Genomic DNA, 16,424 nt, shown 5'->3' with positions numbered 1-16,424 from the left:
TTAAACATGAAATTACAGCAGGTAGTATTATCAATTTACTTAAAAAATAGAATTAACTTAAAAACTATTTATGAAAAATGCCTATCATGATATTACGATGGAGATTCTGTACAAAAAAATGCAATCCCACTTTTCATCAGTTTCTTTTGTTTGAAAATGCTCTTCACAGACTTCACTCATGCTCATGATAGAGTATTTGCTAATGATGGTTATCATAAGATACATTTCATCAGCTATTTTTCTTCTAATATCGGGTCTATTTATAAAAATGTCTTCAATCACCTAAATAAATTATATATCTTGGAAGAAAAAATCTTTGAAAAGGATCATATATCTTGGCACTAATCAACATCTCCCGCTATATACCTATTCCTAAAGGGATACTCCAGGCTGAAGAAAATAATACAGTTCAAACAGTAAAGTGAGACACACAAAACACTGACAAATCGATAAAAATTGGAAATGAGTCGAAAAAATGTGGTTTTTTAAAAGTTTGCATTAGGCCCTATTTCGGTGAAATTTATATTCATGTCTCCAGGAATATGCAATGAGGCATGATGGTCTGTTGTATCATACAAAATTAGGTTTATTTAAATTTTGTCCACACAGAATATTGCTTCAAAGATCATCATTTTGTTACTCGGGCGACATACATACATTTGAGGTAACTATGAGTTCATTTCAAATTTTCAATAAAATCAGAAAAGGGGAAAAGAGCTAGAGGATATGGCAGCGTTCCATTTATTGTATATTCATGGCCACATGCTGCTCAGTAATATCAGTTGCAAAATACAGTCTTTAATTTTTAATATTCAAGAATTCTGTTATTTTTTAAGTATTAGATTTTGATGAATTTTCAGCAATTTGCTCATCTAATTCTACTCAATTTATTCATATATTGTTGGTCCCAGAACATGTATATTATAAATTACTTAGTATAAGAAAGGGAGACAAGTTTTAAAGAGAAATTATTCACTAACATCATCACTATTGGTGCCCTTGGCACTGTTAGTGATTTGTATTAACAGCGCCACTGTTAGCTCCTGCTAAGCCTTTTACTGTTAGATTATTAGGAATTCGACTAAGTTTATCGATACCGGTAGGTCTACTTTTAGTGTTCTGTTAGTGAAAACAATGCGTCTAGCGGTGGTCGCCCGTGAAAGGTGTGACTGGCCCTGATGTTAGCGTTCTGGTACACTAACAACGCTTCTGTGCGGTCGCCACTGAACAAAAGAGTTACGCATGATATGTCTTTTTGGTTTCATCTGATAAAGAAGACGTTTGGAACATCTTTTGATATAGACAAAATCACCATCCACTTTTAGAAAGGTTATTTGAATAGGCATTAAAAATGTAAAATTTTTATAATATATACGCACTGTATACAGGAGTATAAGAAAAACGGAAGAGTTGGACTCATGATAAAAAAAACAATTGGAATTGAGAAGGAAAGTGAGAAAGACACAAAAATAAATCTTGAATTAGACTAATAACTGATAATTTAAAAGTAATTTTATATGATCGATTTTGCCCGGTAATTATCCCAAGTAGAATAGCGCGACGAAAAGTAACCATATTAACGACGATTGTTGCAGTTATATATATCGCTATATCAATATTGATGTTGGATTGTTGAAATCTGAGATTTCTGTATACCCTTGGAGCATTGTCAAGTTTTCTAAATCTAGAGCTGCAATGCATACTTTCTCCCTTCTTTGCTTGACTTTTATTTGTTTTTGTTCATTTCAATTTATCCTTATAACGTACATCTCTTCCAAAAGGGTATTAATCAGATGATAAATGTGAGTGTTTGTGCGTGAGAAGGTGCGCGCGTGCGTACGTAAAGTGTAACTGGGCTATGTCAGTGTTTGAGATTTTTGTGTATTTTGATTAATAAAACAGAGGCCTATGGCCTATGTTTGTAAGAAACCTCGGTGTGTTTTCACATCTACCCAAGATATCTTATAATTTGATGACATTTTACGTCAACGTTCGTATGTTTGTCTCATTGCGTTGGAAAACCTATAGACAAGTCATGATAATTCAATGAAATGACTATGGGTGAGAGAAGGTGTGTGTGTGTGCGTGCGTGAATGTGTGTGTGCGATTGACTTTTTTGGAGAAGTGCATGAATAACATATGTATTTTTAACATCTGACAACGACCTTCAACGGCATTATCCGAGAGACGTGTCCATGCAGATTCTGATCCTCGAACCTTTGTATATTTGAGCTGTTACTTTAAATGTTTGAAACTAGTGGGTAGAATTGCACAAACCTTAAATGATTTATTAATACTATATGCGTTGGATATACACAACCCCTAAAGCAATAATATTTATGCAAGACTTTTTTTGACCGTAATATCTTTTTTTTTAACTATTTGAATAAAGAGATGAAATGTATTCAGTGCAGTGACCGAACGACAGACGTACAGTATTATGAGATTTCTCAAATTTTCATAATGAGGCTGTTTTTTTATTGGGCATACTTCTTACGTTTTAGAAAAATCATTATGATGAGATCTAAACACAATTTGTAATTTCTTTAAATAATCAGTTCGTCTAATGTTTACTTTGTTTAGTACTTCATATTGACCCTGGGTAGACAATTTCATCACATATTACTGCTACATGCCGATCGGTATAATTACGTAATATTCATAGCACTATATAGGAAATCTCAGTCATCTGAAGTTGCAGCGTCTGTGATTCACTCATAATCTCGTATTGATTATGGCATTCCATTGCTTAATACTACATCGTATCAACTCGCCAAGCTGCAACGTGCTTGATGGCGCTTGCAAATTTCTGCTGTCCGGGACCTCAGTGGGGGGGGGGGAACATCTCGTTTCACTTATATCACTCAAATTCTTAAAAGTCTTCACTGGTTACCGGTATCTACAAGAATAAAATTCAAAATTTTATTCCTCACATGGAAAGTATTGCATGGTCGGTAACCAGTATACCTGCAAAACCTCATCTCAGAATACAGTGTACACTCCCGCACCAAATCGACGCTTCTCTACTATAACAAACGGCTTACTAACGAACCTAACCCTATAGGAGAATAGGCCTTTGCCTCTTCAGCTCCATCTCTCTGGATGCTCTTCCACTGAGGATCCGACCAACTGAATCTGTTTTCTTCTTACTTTTGTTGAATATGTTAAGGTAATTTGATCTGACCATGCACCCACACAAGCAAACATTTTTAGCTCATCCGGCCCGAAAGGCCAAATGAGCTTGTGCCATCATGGCGTGGCGTCCGTCATCTGTCGTCCGTCCACAATTTCAAAATGCTATACTTCTTCGCCATTTCAAGCCCGATTTCAATTCTGTTTGCTTTTATTCCAAACTTCTACACAGAATTTTGGAATTCATTAAGTATGCTAATTTATGCGCATTTTTCAAAATTCACAAAAATGCTTTTTTATTTGTTGACCGATTTTTTTCTTCCATCTGGTACAGCTTCATGAGGTTCACCAAACTTCTACACAGAATTTCGAAGTTTTGACTAGAACAATTTTTATGCATATTTATGTGAAATTAATTTATTCATATTTTTAAAAATTCACATAAAATGCTTTTTCTTCTTTAATTGTTGACCGATTTTGATTTTTTTTCTTCCATCTGGTAGAACTTCATGAGGTTCACAATACTTCTACACAGAATTTTAAATTTTCAGTAGAAAATAGCTTTTGCTAATTTATGCGAAATCACAGAAAATGCCTCTTCTTTATTTTTTGACAGATTTTTATTTATTTTCTTCCATCTGGTAGAGCTGCATGAGATTAACCAAACTTGTACACAAAATTGTAAAATTTTGTCTGGAAAATTATTTATGCTAATTTATGGAAAATTTATTCATAAATTACAAAAAAAATGTGTTTTTCTTCTTCATTTGTTGATCAATTTCAATTTTGTTTGCTTTATATGTTAGCTCGAGGTGGTGATACAAATTTCAACACAAAATTTAGAAATTCTTGAAATATTTATTCGATTATATCTATTTATAAGGTCTGAGAAGTAGAAGTACTGACTAGGAGTGAGAATGAGAATACTGACTCTACCGAGATACGGAAAATACTGAGAATACTGAAAATACTGAGATGAGTGAGGATACTGAAATTACTGAGATACCGAACACTGAAATGACTTAGATAATGGAGATACGGAATGACGGAGATGTTGAAATTCATGAGATATAATTTAAATTACTCAGAAGGAGCAAAGAGTCGGAGGCGAAAAAGACGGACTTTACACCAACTGGTTGTATATTGCAGCCGAAACAAACCAGCTCGTCAGGAGAGAAAGTCGGTTCAGCTACAATATACAGTGCGTCCCACAAAAAACGAAACCGAGATCTAGCGATGATTTATCATAACTTAATAACAAATGATATAGACAAATGACCTACCATTGTAAAGCGTAGACTCTCGTCTTTCATGTGAAATTATTTAGATAATTTCTCATTCACGCATGAGTGAGCTAAAACAATTTGAAGAGGGGATACCAAAGAGTCACTTGGCGGGCCGTATTTATGTTTTTTTTACATTTTTAAAATTTTCAATATCTGCTCTTTGATAATGATTACTCAATTACAGAAAATGGTCAAGTAATGACAAAGTTCTTGTTATTTGAAATAAGGCTTGAATTTCAATAATTTCATAAACGGAAAAGGTTTTACAGGCTAGCGTTCAGCTTCACTCGACACTCCGTTTTGTTGACGATCAGCCATGCATTAATAACCATGCGATAGCTTCTGTGGGACAAGCATTGTTTCGAGGGAACATAACTTTTTTGCTTCTTGACCATTTTTTGTGATTAAGGTATCAAATAAAAAAGCAGATATTAAACTTTTCAAAAATTATTATTTTTCTTTATGAAACCAAGATATCGCTGGCCAAATGGCTTTTTGGCATCCTTCCTTCAAATTGTTTTTGCTCATTCATGCGTGAGTGAGAAATAATATAAGTAATATTAGATGAAAGAGGAGATTGTAAGCTTTACATTGGGAGGTAATTTGTCTATTGTATTTGTTATTAAGTTATGATAAATCATCGCTTAATCTCGGTTTCGTTTTTTTTTCAGGGACGCACTGTATGTATATACAGTATATATATGAATGTGTGTGTGTGTGGATGAGTTTGTTTGTTTTGTGTCATCTAACGCCTTTGGAACGTTGATTCATGATTTTGCCCCCCCCCCCCCATCTGAAAAATGGATCGACGCCCTTGAGAAGGCTGGCTTAATAAAGCTTTTCACCTTCAGTTTGTTTGAATACAGCAAGTGTCAAAGTTCTCATAATTCTTAAGATTGTGGAAAAGATATTTGGTCCAGGATCTATATTAAAGGCAATTAAGAATTTCTCCTAACTTATGGTGCCCGGTTAAGTGTCATTAGCTGTTGACTTCTGTACGTTTGTTTACATGCCATTTTAATTCGTGTATTTCGTCATGATCCATGTAAGTTTGTCGGATTTTCCTTGTATGAGTTTATGTTTCAAAAATGTTAGCACCTTATAAACTAATCATGCCTCATTCATGAATCATGCCATACAAAATGAAGAAATCAATGGTATTTAATCTTTGCATGCTAACTTCTCCATACTTTGCTATAGGTCGAGAGAACAGCACTCGATTTTCTTATCTTACTGATTGCTTGTGAATAGCCATTAAAACGGTACTTACGATTTAAGTGAGTACCATTACTACTACACAGGATGGGAAAAGGGCATCGACATGACTTGTCTGCGTTCGCGGAGCGCAGGGGTGGAGTGGGGCTGGCCACACCCTTTCGAGACAACTGGGGGAGCTTTTGACGAGTAGTCTGTATACTAGTCATTTATTTGTGTGTCAGTGCAAGTTTTTGGTGGTGATGGGGGGGGGGGTCTAGAATTATGAAAATCATTTATTATGCAAACTGTTCAAAATCGATGCAAAAATGTCACCTTTTCTCTTTTTCCCTATTAATATTAATGTATTGTTTTTGTTATCGTTGTTTGAAATATGATTTCATAGAAACGACTGGTTCAGAGAACTACTCATTGCCTTTCGTAAAAAGCCCCCATCCCCATGGTTGTATCGAAAAGGCGCGTTGAATTGAGTTCCCTCAATCAACACACCCTTTTGAGAAAGTACTCCCCCCCCCCCGGTTGTCTCGAAATGGTGCGACTGCCCCCGTTCTTCACTACAAGCCATTTGCATGAGAAGTGGGCAGCATTATCATGATTATGGAGCAGCATTGAACGTCAAGAAAGCAACACTGATCCCAACCCGAAAGCTACCAAAACGGCAGTAAAACCGAAGCAGTAAGTTATTTTCTTGTAAAATATTTAGCATTCGTATATCGTGATCAGTTCTAATCGGAATTTCTACCCCCCCCCCCCCACACACACACACACATGATCTGGCATTTTAAGGCGTTTCGATTGAAATCCTTCTCTTATCTTTATGTCTCCTTCCATTCCTTCTCTCAGGTTTTATTATGGTAATAATTTAATACTATTGTAATGTTTACATGATAGATTATTGGTAAGCATGGTAAGTGTAGGCCTATACATTTACATGGTCGTACAAAAAAGCGACCGTGCTTTGTTATAGGGGCACTTTGGCACTTTTATTTATTTATCATTTATTCATGTGTGTCTTGACTACTACCCCAGTATTGTGCTTTTTTTTGGGGGGGGGTAATTGCCCCCTGCCCCCCCCCCTCCTCCCGCTGCGTACGGTCATGTCATTTTTATGTACATGTAGACGTTGCCATTTTCATTGAATATGTTTGATGTATTTTCATTATATGTGCACTTTATGTTATTCATTGGCGGATCTAGCGTCTTTCTAAGAGGGGGCTTTGACAAGTTGGTTTGAGCTGCGACGTTATGCGCCCTACCCCCTCCCCCACCCTTCCCGTTGATCAGCCACTGTTGTGCTTGGGCGACTCTGGTAAACAGGGATGTGGTGTTTGGGATGTGATCCCACACTCCTTGTTTATAATTTCTAGGGACCCAAGGTGGAAGTTTAAATCCCTAACCCCTCTCCTAGATCCGTCACTGTTATATGTCGACCAGGATGACAATTTTCTTATTTATATCTTTCGTTTGTAGAGCTTTCTTTGATACACTCTGAAAACAAATAAGTAAAAAATGACTAGTTAATAGGGTCAGCTGGGTGCAACTGTTATTCTAGTCATATTTGACCATTTTCTAGTCATATTGTACTAGAAAAGAGTTATTTCTGACTAGAATATATGTCAGAAATGTGAATATCAGTGATTGCCATATCAGTTGCTCCCAGCTGACTACTGGTCTAGTCAATTTGACTGATTTCTTTTAAGAGTGTATATACATTACATCAAAAAGTTAGTTTCATATATGGATTGGGATACTCACGTGGCATCCTTTTTACGATCATATAGGTTTGGATATTCCTGACAAAATGCTTTCTGATCGTAGAATTGTACAGCTAGATCGTGTGTATGCGAAAGGATTATATCAAGCGCATTTACTTTCATCATAATTTGTGTGATTTACATTGTATTTACTAGAGATGAAGGTTCTACTATTCGTTCTTCTTGCGACCATCGTCGCCTCGCAGAAAATAGCCCCGTTGCTAAAAGTTGCCGATGCTATTCCCGGACGTTACATCGTCAAAATCAAGGTGGGATATATATACATTCTTTAGAAATCTTTGATATATTCACAGTTTTTGTTTTAATGGCGATTATAGCATTTTTTATTAGGAGGCTGCACACTACAAGCTCCGCTTTTTGTCAGCCTCCTCCATTTCCAACCTGTTTATAGATTAATTTTGGTTATAATTATTGTAGATAGACATTCGCTATCATGTTTTCCTGCATTAATTTTTGTATATCAAAATGTACGAAACAAGTGTAAATGTTGGAATTGAAATAAACGAAATGACATAAAATGAAATTATATTCATTGTACATAGTATACCATGCTATTTTCATATTATATTTCTGCTTTCATTGTTTCAGGAAAATATGATAGGCCTTAGTGTACAAACATGTCAAATTATAGGCTAACTCGTATTTTGTGATGTCATTTTTCAGTTTACAAGTTTTTAGTTATATCATAAACTATCTACCTGGATGTCTGAAAAAATACATAGACACCGCCATTATTGTTTTGAACACCACAGTAAATTTGCCCTTTTTGTCAATAAAATATTAATTTTCCTCTTCCTAAATATAATCTTAAGAATGAGAAACTATATTATCACTTGAATGATTATGTGTGTGGGGGGGGGGCGAGGGTATATTGTGTTGGTAGTTCGGACTTTTCGCATGTACTACTGAGAAACAGTCTACAATGGTCAATTCCATTGAAATGCAAGTCAAATCACAATGGAGAGCTGCTAGGCTTTTGTTGAAAGTTGATAATCTGCTGTCCCAGGCCATCGACTTTCGACAAGAACCTCTCAGCTCTCCAATGTGATTTAAATTGCATTTTCAAAGGAATCGATGCGTTGCAGAGAGTTTCCCCGCATTAGATACGAAAACTTCCTAGTATTGAAGGATAATTGTGTACCCGGTTTATTTGTACGTAATTCATTTATCGATATTGCTTCTTATTTTATCTGATTATAAAAAAAAGGAAAAATGCTCAATATCAGTTTCTTCACTTTGCTTTCCTCTCTTGAATTGGATAAAAAGGGATATTCTCAATGATTATACAAAGAAGAGTTGAATAGATACCTTCCACTTTGTTTGGTAACTTTTAATAATTTTGGGGGTTCAGTGGTCAATCCTTTGGCAAAATGAATGAATAAATAAATGACTCGGAGGTAAATTAAATTTCTTTTCATTACAATATTTGTTGCTCGATGATTAAACTTGACAGGAAGGACACAAGATTGATGATGTCAGGATGAAATTGTCTGGTGCAAACATAACTCGCAAGTACAGCAAAGTATTCAATGGGTTTGCAGCCGATCTCGGCGATTCTTTAGTTGAATGGGTGAGTATTCATATCATGTTAAAGACTCGTGATTTCTAAATCAAACATCTGTCCAGTCAATGTCACAATAATTGGTATGAGAGAAAATCAGTTTATTAATTGGAAAAGGCCTTTTTGACGGTAACTGATTTATCCAAAATCTTTATGTCCAGCTCCGTGAATCAGAAGCCGTTGAGTTCATCGAACAGGACGGTGTAGTTCGGGCTAGCTCCGTAGCATCATGGGGTCTCGATCGCATTGACCAGCTCGATCTCCCGCTTGATGACATCTACCAGTCCGATATTGGTGCCGGTAGTGAGGTAGATGTCTACGTCCTCGATACAGGAATCAACTTAAACCATACAGACTGGGAGGGCCGAGCGTCGTATGGCAAGGATACAGTCAACGGAGACGTGAGTCAGGTCCAGTTTTATGATAAACCATGGACGTCCCTGGATAAACACACAGTCACCAAATTACCGGGCCAAATTCACAAAGATGGGTCAATGATTTTAACCGAGGGTAAAATCAACCAATGGGTCAACTTAGCCTTATACGGGGTGTTAATGAGTTCCATGGAATATTTCACAGACGATTGCTGGATTGAATTATCTCGATCGGTAAAAGACAACATCCAAGGGTTAACTTTGACCTATAGTTGGTTCTTTGTTAATCTTATCATCGTTTTTTTCCCCCGCATCCCTCCTTGATTTATAAGACAATTATCATTGTTGGTTGCTTTGCAGGGAAAAATCTCTCTAAGGAGGAGTAAGAAAGGACACCGATACATTTCTTTTCACATATTTTGAAATATTGTGATCTAACTCCGTTGTTCTCCTAACTTTGTCAGTTTGACTCTGAGGATTGCAACGGACATGGATCTCACTGCGCAGGTACTCTTGGAGGAACTCAGTACGGTGTCGCCAAAGCGGTGAATCTCATTGGAGTTCGTGTTCTTAACTGCAATGGAATAGCTCCAATTTCCGTAATTATTGAAGGTATTGCGACAAGCTAATAAAAAAAAAACAACACGGAACATTGCAAAAGCCTTTAACCATACACAATTCATCCAGCCATTTTAGCAGTTCATGATTTTTTAAAGGCGGGTGAAGGGGTGGGGGCTTCTGAAGAACAACACAGATTTATAAGATCAATGCGCTGCTTTGTAAATGAATAGAATAAAGATCTATAAAGATATACTTGAAACCCCTACCCTCCTCCATTAGAGATTATCATTAAAACATACACTCAAAAATTTTCTTTATACCAATGAAAATACTTTCATTGGCATCTATCAGTCATAAAAGATAAATACTACCAAGAACGGAATAGAAATGATTTTTTTTCTTGATTTTGGCTCCAACTTTAAAGAGTTTGTGATTCTGATATGAATGTTTTTTTGTTTTTTAAAATGTAATTGCATATAGGTTGTGAGTGGGTAATAGGTGATGTCACAGAGCACCCTCAGAGGCCAGCGGTAGCTTCCATGTCGATCGGAGCTGATTTTAGCAGATCATTCAATGATGCTGTCATTGCGATGATTGACGCTAATATCACAGTGGTTGTAGCGGCCGGAAATGACAACGACTACGCCTGTTCGTATTCCCCTGGAGGAGTTCTGCAGGTCAGTATCGCGCAACGTTTTAAACACCTCACTCCTATAGATCTTAATAAATGTATTAAAAATTGTTTCAGATATTGAGCCGAGAAAATTGGTCTTCAGCACTTCAGTTCTATTCAACAGTTGAATCTGCGCAATTTGTGCATTTCTTTGAGGAAAGGGCATTGATGTACATTGGTCAAAAAAGCATAATTACATGACTATTTACTAAGTGAAATGAGCAGAGGTTGTCTATCTAACATTATTTGTTTCCCTTTGAAATGCTTGGTTCAAATTTGTTTTACATTTGGTTGGTTTATCGAATCTATAGAATGATCTCAGTACAATCAGTAAAAAGGGCGTTTGAAATCATTTCATATGATATCTACCTCCAAAACTGGTACTCGTCAACAAAATATTCCCATTTCGAGTGTTGCTAGATTGGAATAGCGTGTTACGAGCAATTCCTGGGTTGGAAAACAGGTTGAAGCTCAGGCAGTGTCTATATTCCAGAATGTTATTATGAAACTTAATTCACTCTATACTCATCGTTGTATAATTATCAGGCCTATTGGTCCACCCATGTCAATGAATGGAGACGAGCCTTGGTTGTATCATTTTTCATTGTTCTCATGATCTTTAGGCAATCACAGTCGGAGCTACAGATGTCAATGACGCCAGAGCTTCTTTCTCAAACTATGGCTACTGTGTGGATATCTTTGCACCTGGTGAGGATATTACGTCAGCATGGTACGGTGCACATGATGCCAGTGAGACGATCAGTGGTACCTCGATGGCTTGCCCGCATGTAGCAGGTAGGTTTCACTTACTATTAGAGGTGACACTTTGACGGCAGTATGACCTTCCATCGTACAGAATGTAGACTACTTCTGTCACAGGTTTTGCCACTTTAACTTCTAAACAAGGATCAAATAGGCTTTTTATACCATAAGTGGTACTTTGTTGCTTACTGTCATGTAGCAGGTACGGTTCTTCTATCATCAGTGGTTGCCTACCTCTGGCACCCTTGTTACCCTTCTTTGATTATTTCCGGTACCTCAATATGGCAGTGTTAAGTGTGCCAGCTGCGTCTAAATACAGTTAAAGTGTAGACCTACATTTCCCTGTCATTATGAAATGTATGAAGTATGAAATTTAAATGATGCATCTTATTTTTAACGATTTGTTTGTTTTAGTTTGCTTTGACCACGATTTCCGTATTTAAGAGCCCTATGTTTTATTGAAATAAACTGCATGTTGATATTTCAAAGTATGCTTTATTCTGCATGACTAAGCCAAAATGGTGTCTTTCCCTTATTATTCTTGATTCGAATGTACGTTTATACATCGCTATTAATTCTTATTTCATTGTCTCTTCATCATTTAGGTGCTGCAGCAGCTTTACTTGGTGCTAACCCAAACCTCTTGCCCTCTGAAGTGAAGGATACGCTTCAACTCAAAGCTGTGGCAGATAAAGTATCGGACGCAAAAGAAGGATCTCCAAACTTACTCCTCTATGTAGGGAAGGGGTCGGGAGGGGGCTACATCCACGCAGGTATCTATAGCTTAGTACGATTTGATTAACATGCTTCTCATTTACCGAACACCTTATAATACGCGGCATATAGGATAGAGAGGGGGGGGGGGGGTGGGGGGGTGTATATACTTTTGGCCTATGATTTAATGGAGTAATTTGAATCGGTCGAATTTTGAAGACAGTATATGGTATAGATATGAGCCATTTAAAAAAACCATTGGTACTTATCACCGGCGTACAGATGGGGCGGGCTGAAGACCATTAAACACCAAAAAAAATTCACTCCCAAGATAAAAAAAGAATAAAGGAAAGGAAACAAAAGAAAAACGGTAAAATGTGAGATGATTTTTTGAATATTATGCCGAGATCTATCTCGTTCTTTTCGTTTTCTCGCAGTTTTTTTTTTATACTTTTGCCCCATACGCCCTGTATGACCCCTTCACAAATATAAGCTCATTACGTCACTGATACAAATAACGCGCACAGTGTGTCCATTTAAAACAACAACAGTACTTTCATATCTTAAGCCAACCAGCGCCTTAGACCACAAAAGCCATGGGATTTCCATTTCGAAAGCTATATGGAGAGATATAAAACGATCTGCTTCTCTATGACTCCTGATTTAAACTCCTGGTGACAATGAATACGACTGTGCTAAATCTGTGTATTAGTTCAAACGTTTTATTACAAGTTGTTGTTGAAAGATCAGAGTTTGTACCGTAGAATTGTGTATAACACTATCCATATAAGGCGCTTTTCATCCCAATATAAAGTTTTATTGTTTGTGCTTTTTGTTCTGCTTTTTTAATAACGAAATTGATAACAACTCAACGCAGGTTGCAATCAGGTACTTAATTCACCTTCTGGGACGGTCATTAGCCCGTATTATCCCAATTTTTATACTGACAACATGAACTGCGAATACCTATTGACGACGACCAATGAGAATGAAGTCATCTCTCTTTCCTTTGATACATTCGACATCGAGAGCCATGCCGAATGTTCGTACGATTCACTGACGGTAATGATATATTACAGTTTTATATATCGTTAAGATATCGCATAAAATGTTTTTCTGTTTCTTTTTTTTTATAACGTGATTGCGATTGGGGGACGGTGGTTATCTTCCTGAGCTCGAAAGGTGTTTTTTGTTTTCTTTTCCTTGTCATTTAATGATGTTCTTGCACCCGGTTCCGACTTCCTATTTATATGCCTGTAGAAGAAATATTTTACCTCACGATAGACCAAACCTACCAAAGTTACTCTGTCCGAAGATTCATGACATGGACTCCTTGTGCTTGTGGAATGTGCAAAATCAACTTTTTTTGTAAGACACGTCATGATAAACTTCTGAAGGTTTCCATGAAGAAGAAAGAGGGTAGTAGTTTCACTTTTACGGTACACCATGTATTCTTTTGTGGGTATAGTATTCCATACGAGCAAATCCGAATCTTGTAAATGAAAAGGAGATCAATTTTGTCTTTAAAACAAAAAAGGTCTTACATCCAACAGATATTTTTTTTAACTCTTTTTTTTTAAATGAGAAGCAAAGAGAAAGAAAAAGATTGAGGGATCAAATTCTCCTACCAGTACGACAATACACCAGACGGTGGCCTGTACTGTTTACAAAAGATGAAGAAGAATGCCCAACTAACAATGGCCCTTATTTTATGTCTTGCCGCCGTCGTTTGATCAGATTTAAAATAGAAAAAAGAGTTATCACTTATTTCTTGCAGATTTACGATGGAGCGAGCGTAGAGGATCCAGTGCTATATGTTTTATGCGGCAATACTCTTCCTGATGCCTTCATGAGTACTGGTAGTAGTTTGCTTCTTGTTTTCAGAAGTGATAACTCTGTCCAAAAGAGAGGCTTCTCTGCGTCCTACCAAAGTTTACAGATCGGAGGTGTGTAACAATGTGTGTAAGAATAATGTTAATAAAAATACATTGAGAAATATGTACTTATTACATCTACACTTTAGCTAGCTCTAATAAAGTGTGGTAATATGCAGCTAATGAAATACACACCTGAAATACCACCTTTCAAATGTGATTTCGTCGATAGATTAACGAATAACACGACATTCAGTACGATTAATCACATTCAAAAGGATCAAAATTCAAATATTGATGTATATTACGTACGGCAGTATAACGATGAAATATTGAATGTCACTGTTTAACTCCCTCTCTCATCCCCCTCCTGCCTCTCCAATATTTTTTTTTCGTCTTCATCTTTTCATTTTAATTTCTTTTATTTGTTTCTTACCTTTTCTACCTGTCCATTCTTCATTCCCACTTTCTCTTTTCCTCTGTCTATGCTGAATATTCTTATCATCCTACCTCTCTTCAAATTCCTTTATGACCTCGAAACATAAGTATGCACATTCTCATCACCCTTCCTAATTCCTATGCCATGCCCCGTCCTCTATTTTCTTCCACATTTCCAGTTTGTGGCAGCACTATCAGCTCTGCAACAAGTCTCTTGACGTCGCCAAACTACCCTGATACATATGGAAACAATGCTGATTGTTCTTTCACCATCCACGCCCCTGTCGGTCAGACTATCACTCTATCTTTCGACGACATCGATATAGAAGATCATGTTTCATGCAGTGCAGATGCAGTAGAGGTATCCTCTTCTTTTGTAACTCTCTCTTTCCTGTTTAAAATCTTGGCTCCATCTGCCCGTGATCTTTTGAAGAGTTGCGAATCGCTAGATTTGGTTTCTGTTTATTAAAAATCAATCTGACTGAAATCCAGCGGTGGGCATTGTTCCTCAGTAACTACAATATCGATTTATCAGTGGTATATCTGCATCGATATGTGATCTCTCTGCGTGAGCACAAAGTGTAGAGTAATTGTAAGAGTAAACTTAAACTCATGTCGAGGCTGATCTTCATTCCCTTCCTACAAGTAACTAGCAATAATATTTTGCCTCTCGTTTTTAATCATTTATCTACAAAAGAAAGAACTGATAGTTTAAGAAAATTCAAAGCAAATAACTTTTGTTTTATCTTCCAACTGACGAGCAATTGGCGTAGGCCTTCAGTTATCTGAAACATTGTTTGAGATTTTGTTTTCTTCCCAACAGGTTCATGATGGTGATATGCATGGTCCTTACCTTGAAAAAGTGTGTGGAAACACGATCCCTACACCAATAACTTCCACCAAGAACTCCATGTATGTAAGGTTTATCAGCGACAATTCAATTACTAGGTCAGGATTCAAGGCACTCGCCACTACCCAGTAAGGGTGTAGACACGGCCCGACTGGATCATAACAGCATTATCATTATCATGATGAGTAATATTTTATTGATATATGTTTTGATATGAATGTGCAGTTTTACTTAAACATTATTAGATTGGTTATTTTTACAAAGCCCTGTGGGCGAAAATTCTTTAAAAGGGCTGTCCAAGGAATATTCGTTGAAATATTTGAGCAGATCTTTTGACTTTATTTCAAAAGCTGCTATTATGTTGTTAGCCACACAAAATTCTGATATCGAAAGATTACCCGGAAAAATGAAAAGATCATTCTGAACAAATCGAATAAAATATTGGCCTATAAAAGAAACAATATCAAAATGGGAATAATTCTTGGCATATTATGTCAAGGAATTATTCCCATTTTGATATTGTCCGAATTTAGTGAAGAGACATTACTTACTTGATTGTATTTTAAATACAACTGGAACGTCAATCATTAAACATCTAACAGGTACTTTTGTTTTAAGTTTGTCATGCAGTCTAGAATACCTGGGTGTTTTTTGCTGTTGAGTGTCGTTACCATGGAAATAATACCAATGGATGGTAGGTTAACGTACTACTTAGTCGTATTCAACAGGCTCCAAAAGGTCAGTTATGGTAATATATCTGAAGGATACATTGCTTTAAGGCAGTGGCAATAAACTACTTAAAATGAAGAACTTGATTTGTGAAATTTTTAGAGTGCTTTCATGACGAGGCATTTATGTTTTTCCTATTAATCGAAAATTCACTGGTGATTATGTTTCCCATGTGCTCGTATGGACAACATACCAAAATTAAAATGATTATTTTTTTTTAATAAATATAAAGTAATGCACGAATTTAAAAGTTCAATTCCTTATTCTGCCATGTTTGATTCCGTGTTTGAGGTAGAAAACCTTTGTAAGAACGGGGAATGTGGCAACCAAAGGGAGATCATGATTGTGAAACTGATGAAGGGAGAGAGCTAAAATAAAGCGATTAGGAGAACGAGACAGAGTGATGTGGGGCAAGAAAAAGCACATAACAATTGATCTGGAGGAAGTAGTGGATGATGAAGACGAGAAATGAGATGGTAA

At 36.6% G+C, this 16,424-nt stretch overlaps 1 protein-coding gene across 1 annotated transcript; it reads left to right on the top strand.

The window, feature by feature from the left end:
* The first annotated feature begins 6,157 nt into the window (after positions 1 to 6,157).
* LOC121425178 (extracellular serine proteinase-like) lies at positions 6,158 to 16,183 on the top strand. The gene is made up of 12 exons (XM_041621185.1): positions 6,158 to 6,308; positions 7,544 to 7,656; positions 8,862 to 8,978; positions 9,131 to 9,370; positions 9,808 to 9,955; positions 10,385 to 10,581; positions 11,201 to 11,372; positions 11,945 to 12,112; positions 12,931 to 13,115; positions 13,831 to 13,999; positions 14,545 to 14,726; positions 15,189 to 16,183. Exons 2-12 carry the CDS (start codon positions 7,546 to 7,548, stop codon positions 15,345 to 15,347), a joined length of 1,848 nt encoding a protein of 615 aa, XP_041477119.1. The 5' UTR covers positions 6,158 to 6,308; positions 7,544 to 7,545; the 3' UTR covers positions 15,348 to 16,183.
* Positions 16,184 to 16,424: the final 241 nt, after the last annotated feature.

The sequence above is a fragment of the Lytechinus variegatus genome, chromosome 1 (assembly GCF_018143015.1).
Source record: "Lytechinus variegatus isolate NC3 chromosome 1, Lvar_3.0, whole genome shotgun sequence".
Lineage (NCBI taxonomy): Eukaryota > Metazoa > Echinodermata > Echinoidea > Temnopleuroida > Toxopneustidae > Lytechinus > Lytechinus variegatus.
The sequence above is the reverse complement of the archived record's forward strand: the minus strand, read 5'-3'. Positions and strand labels throughout refer to the sequence as shown.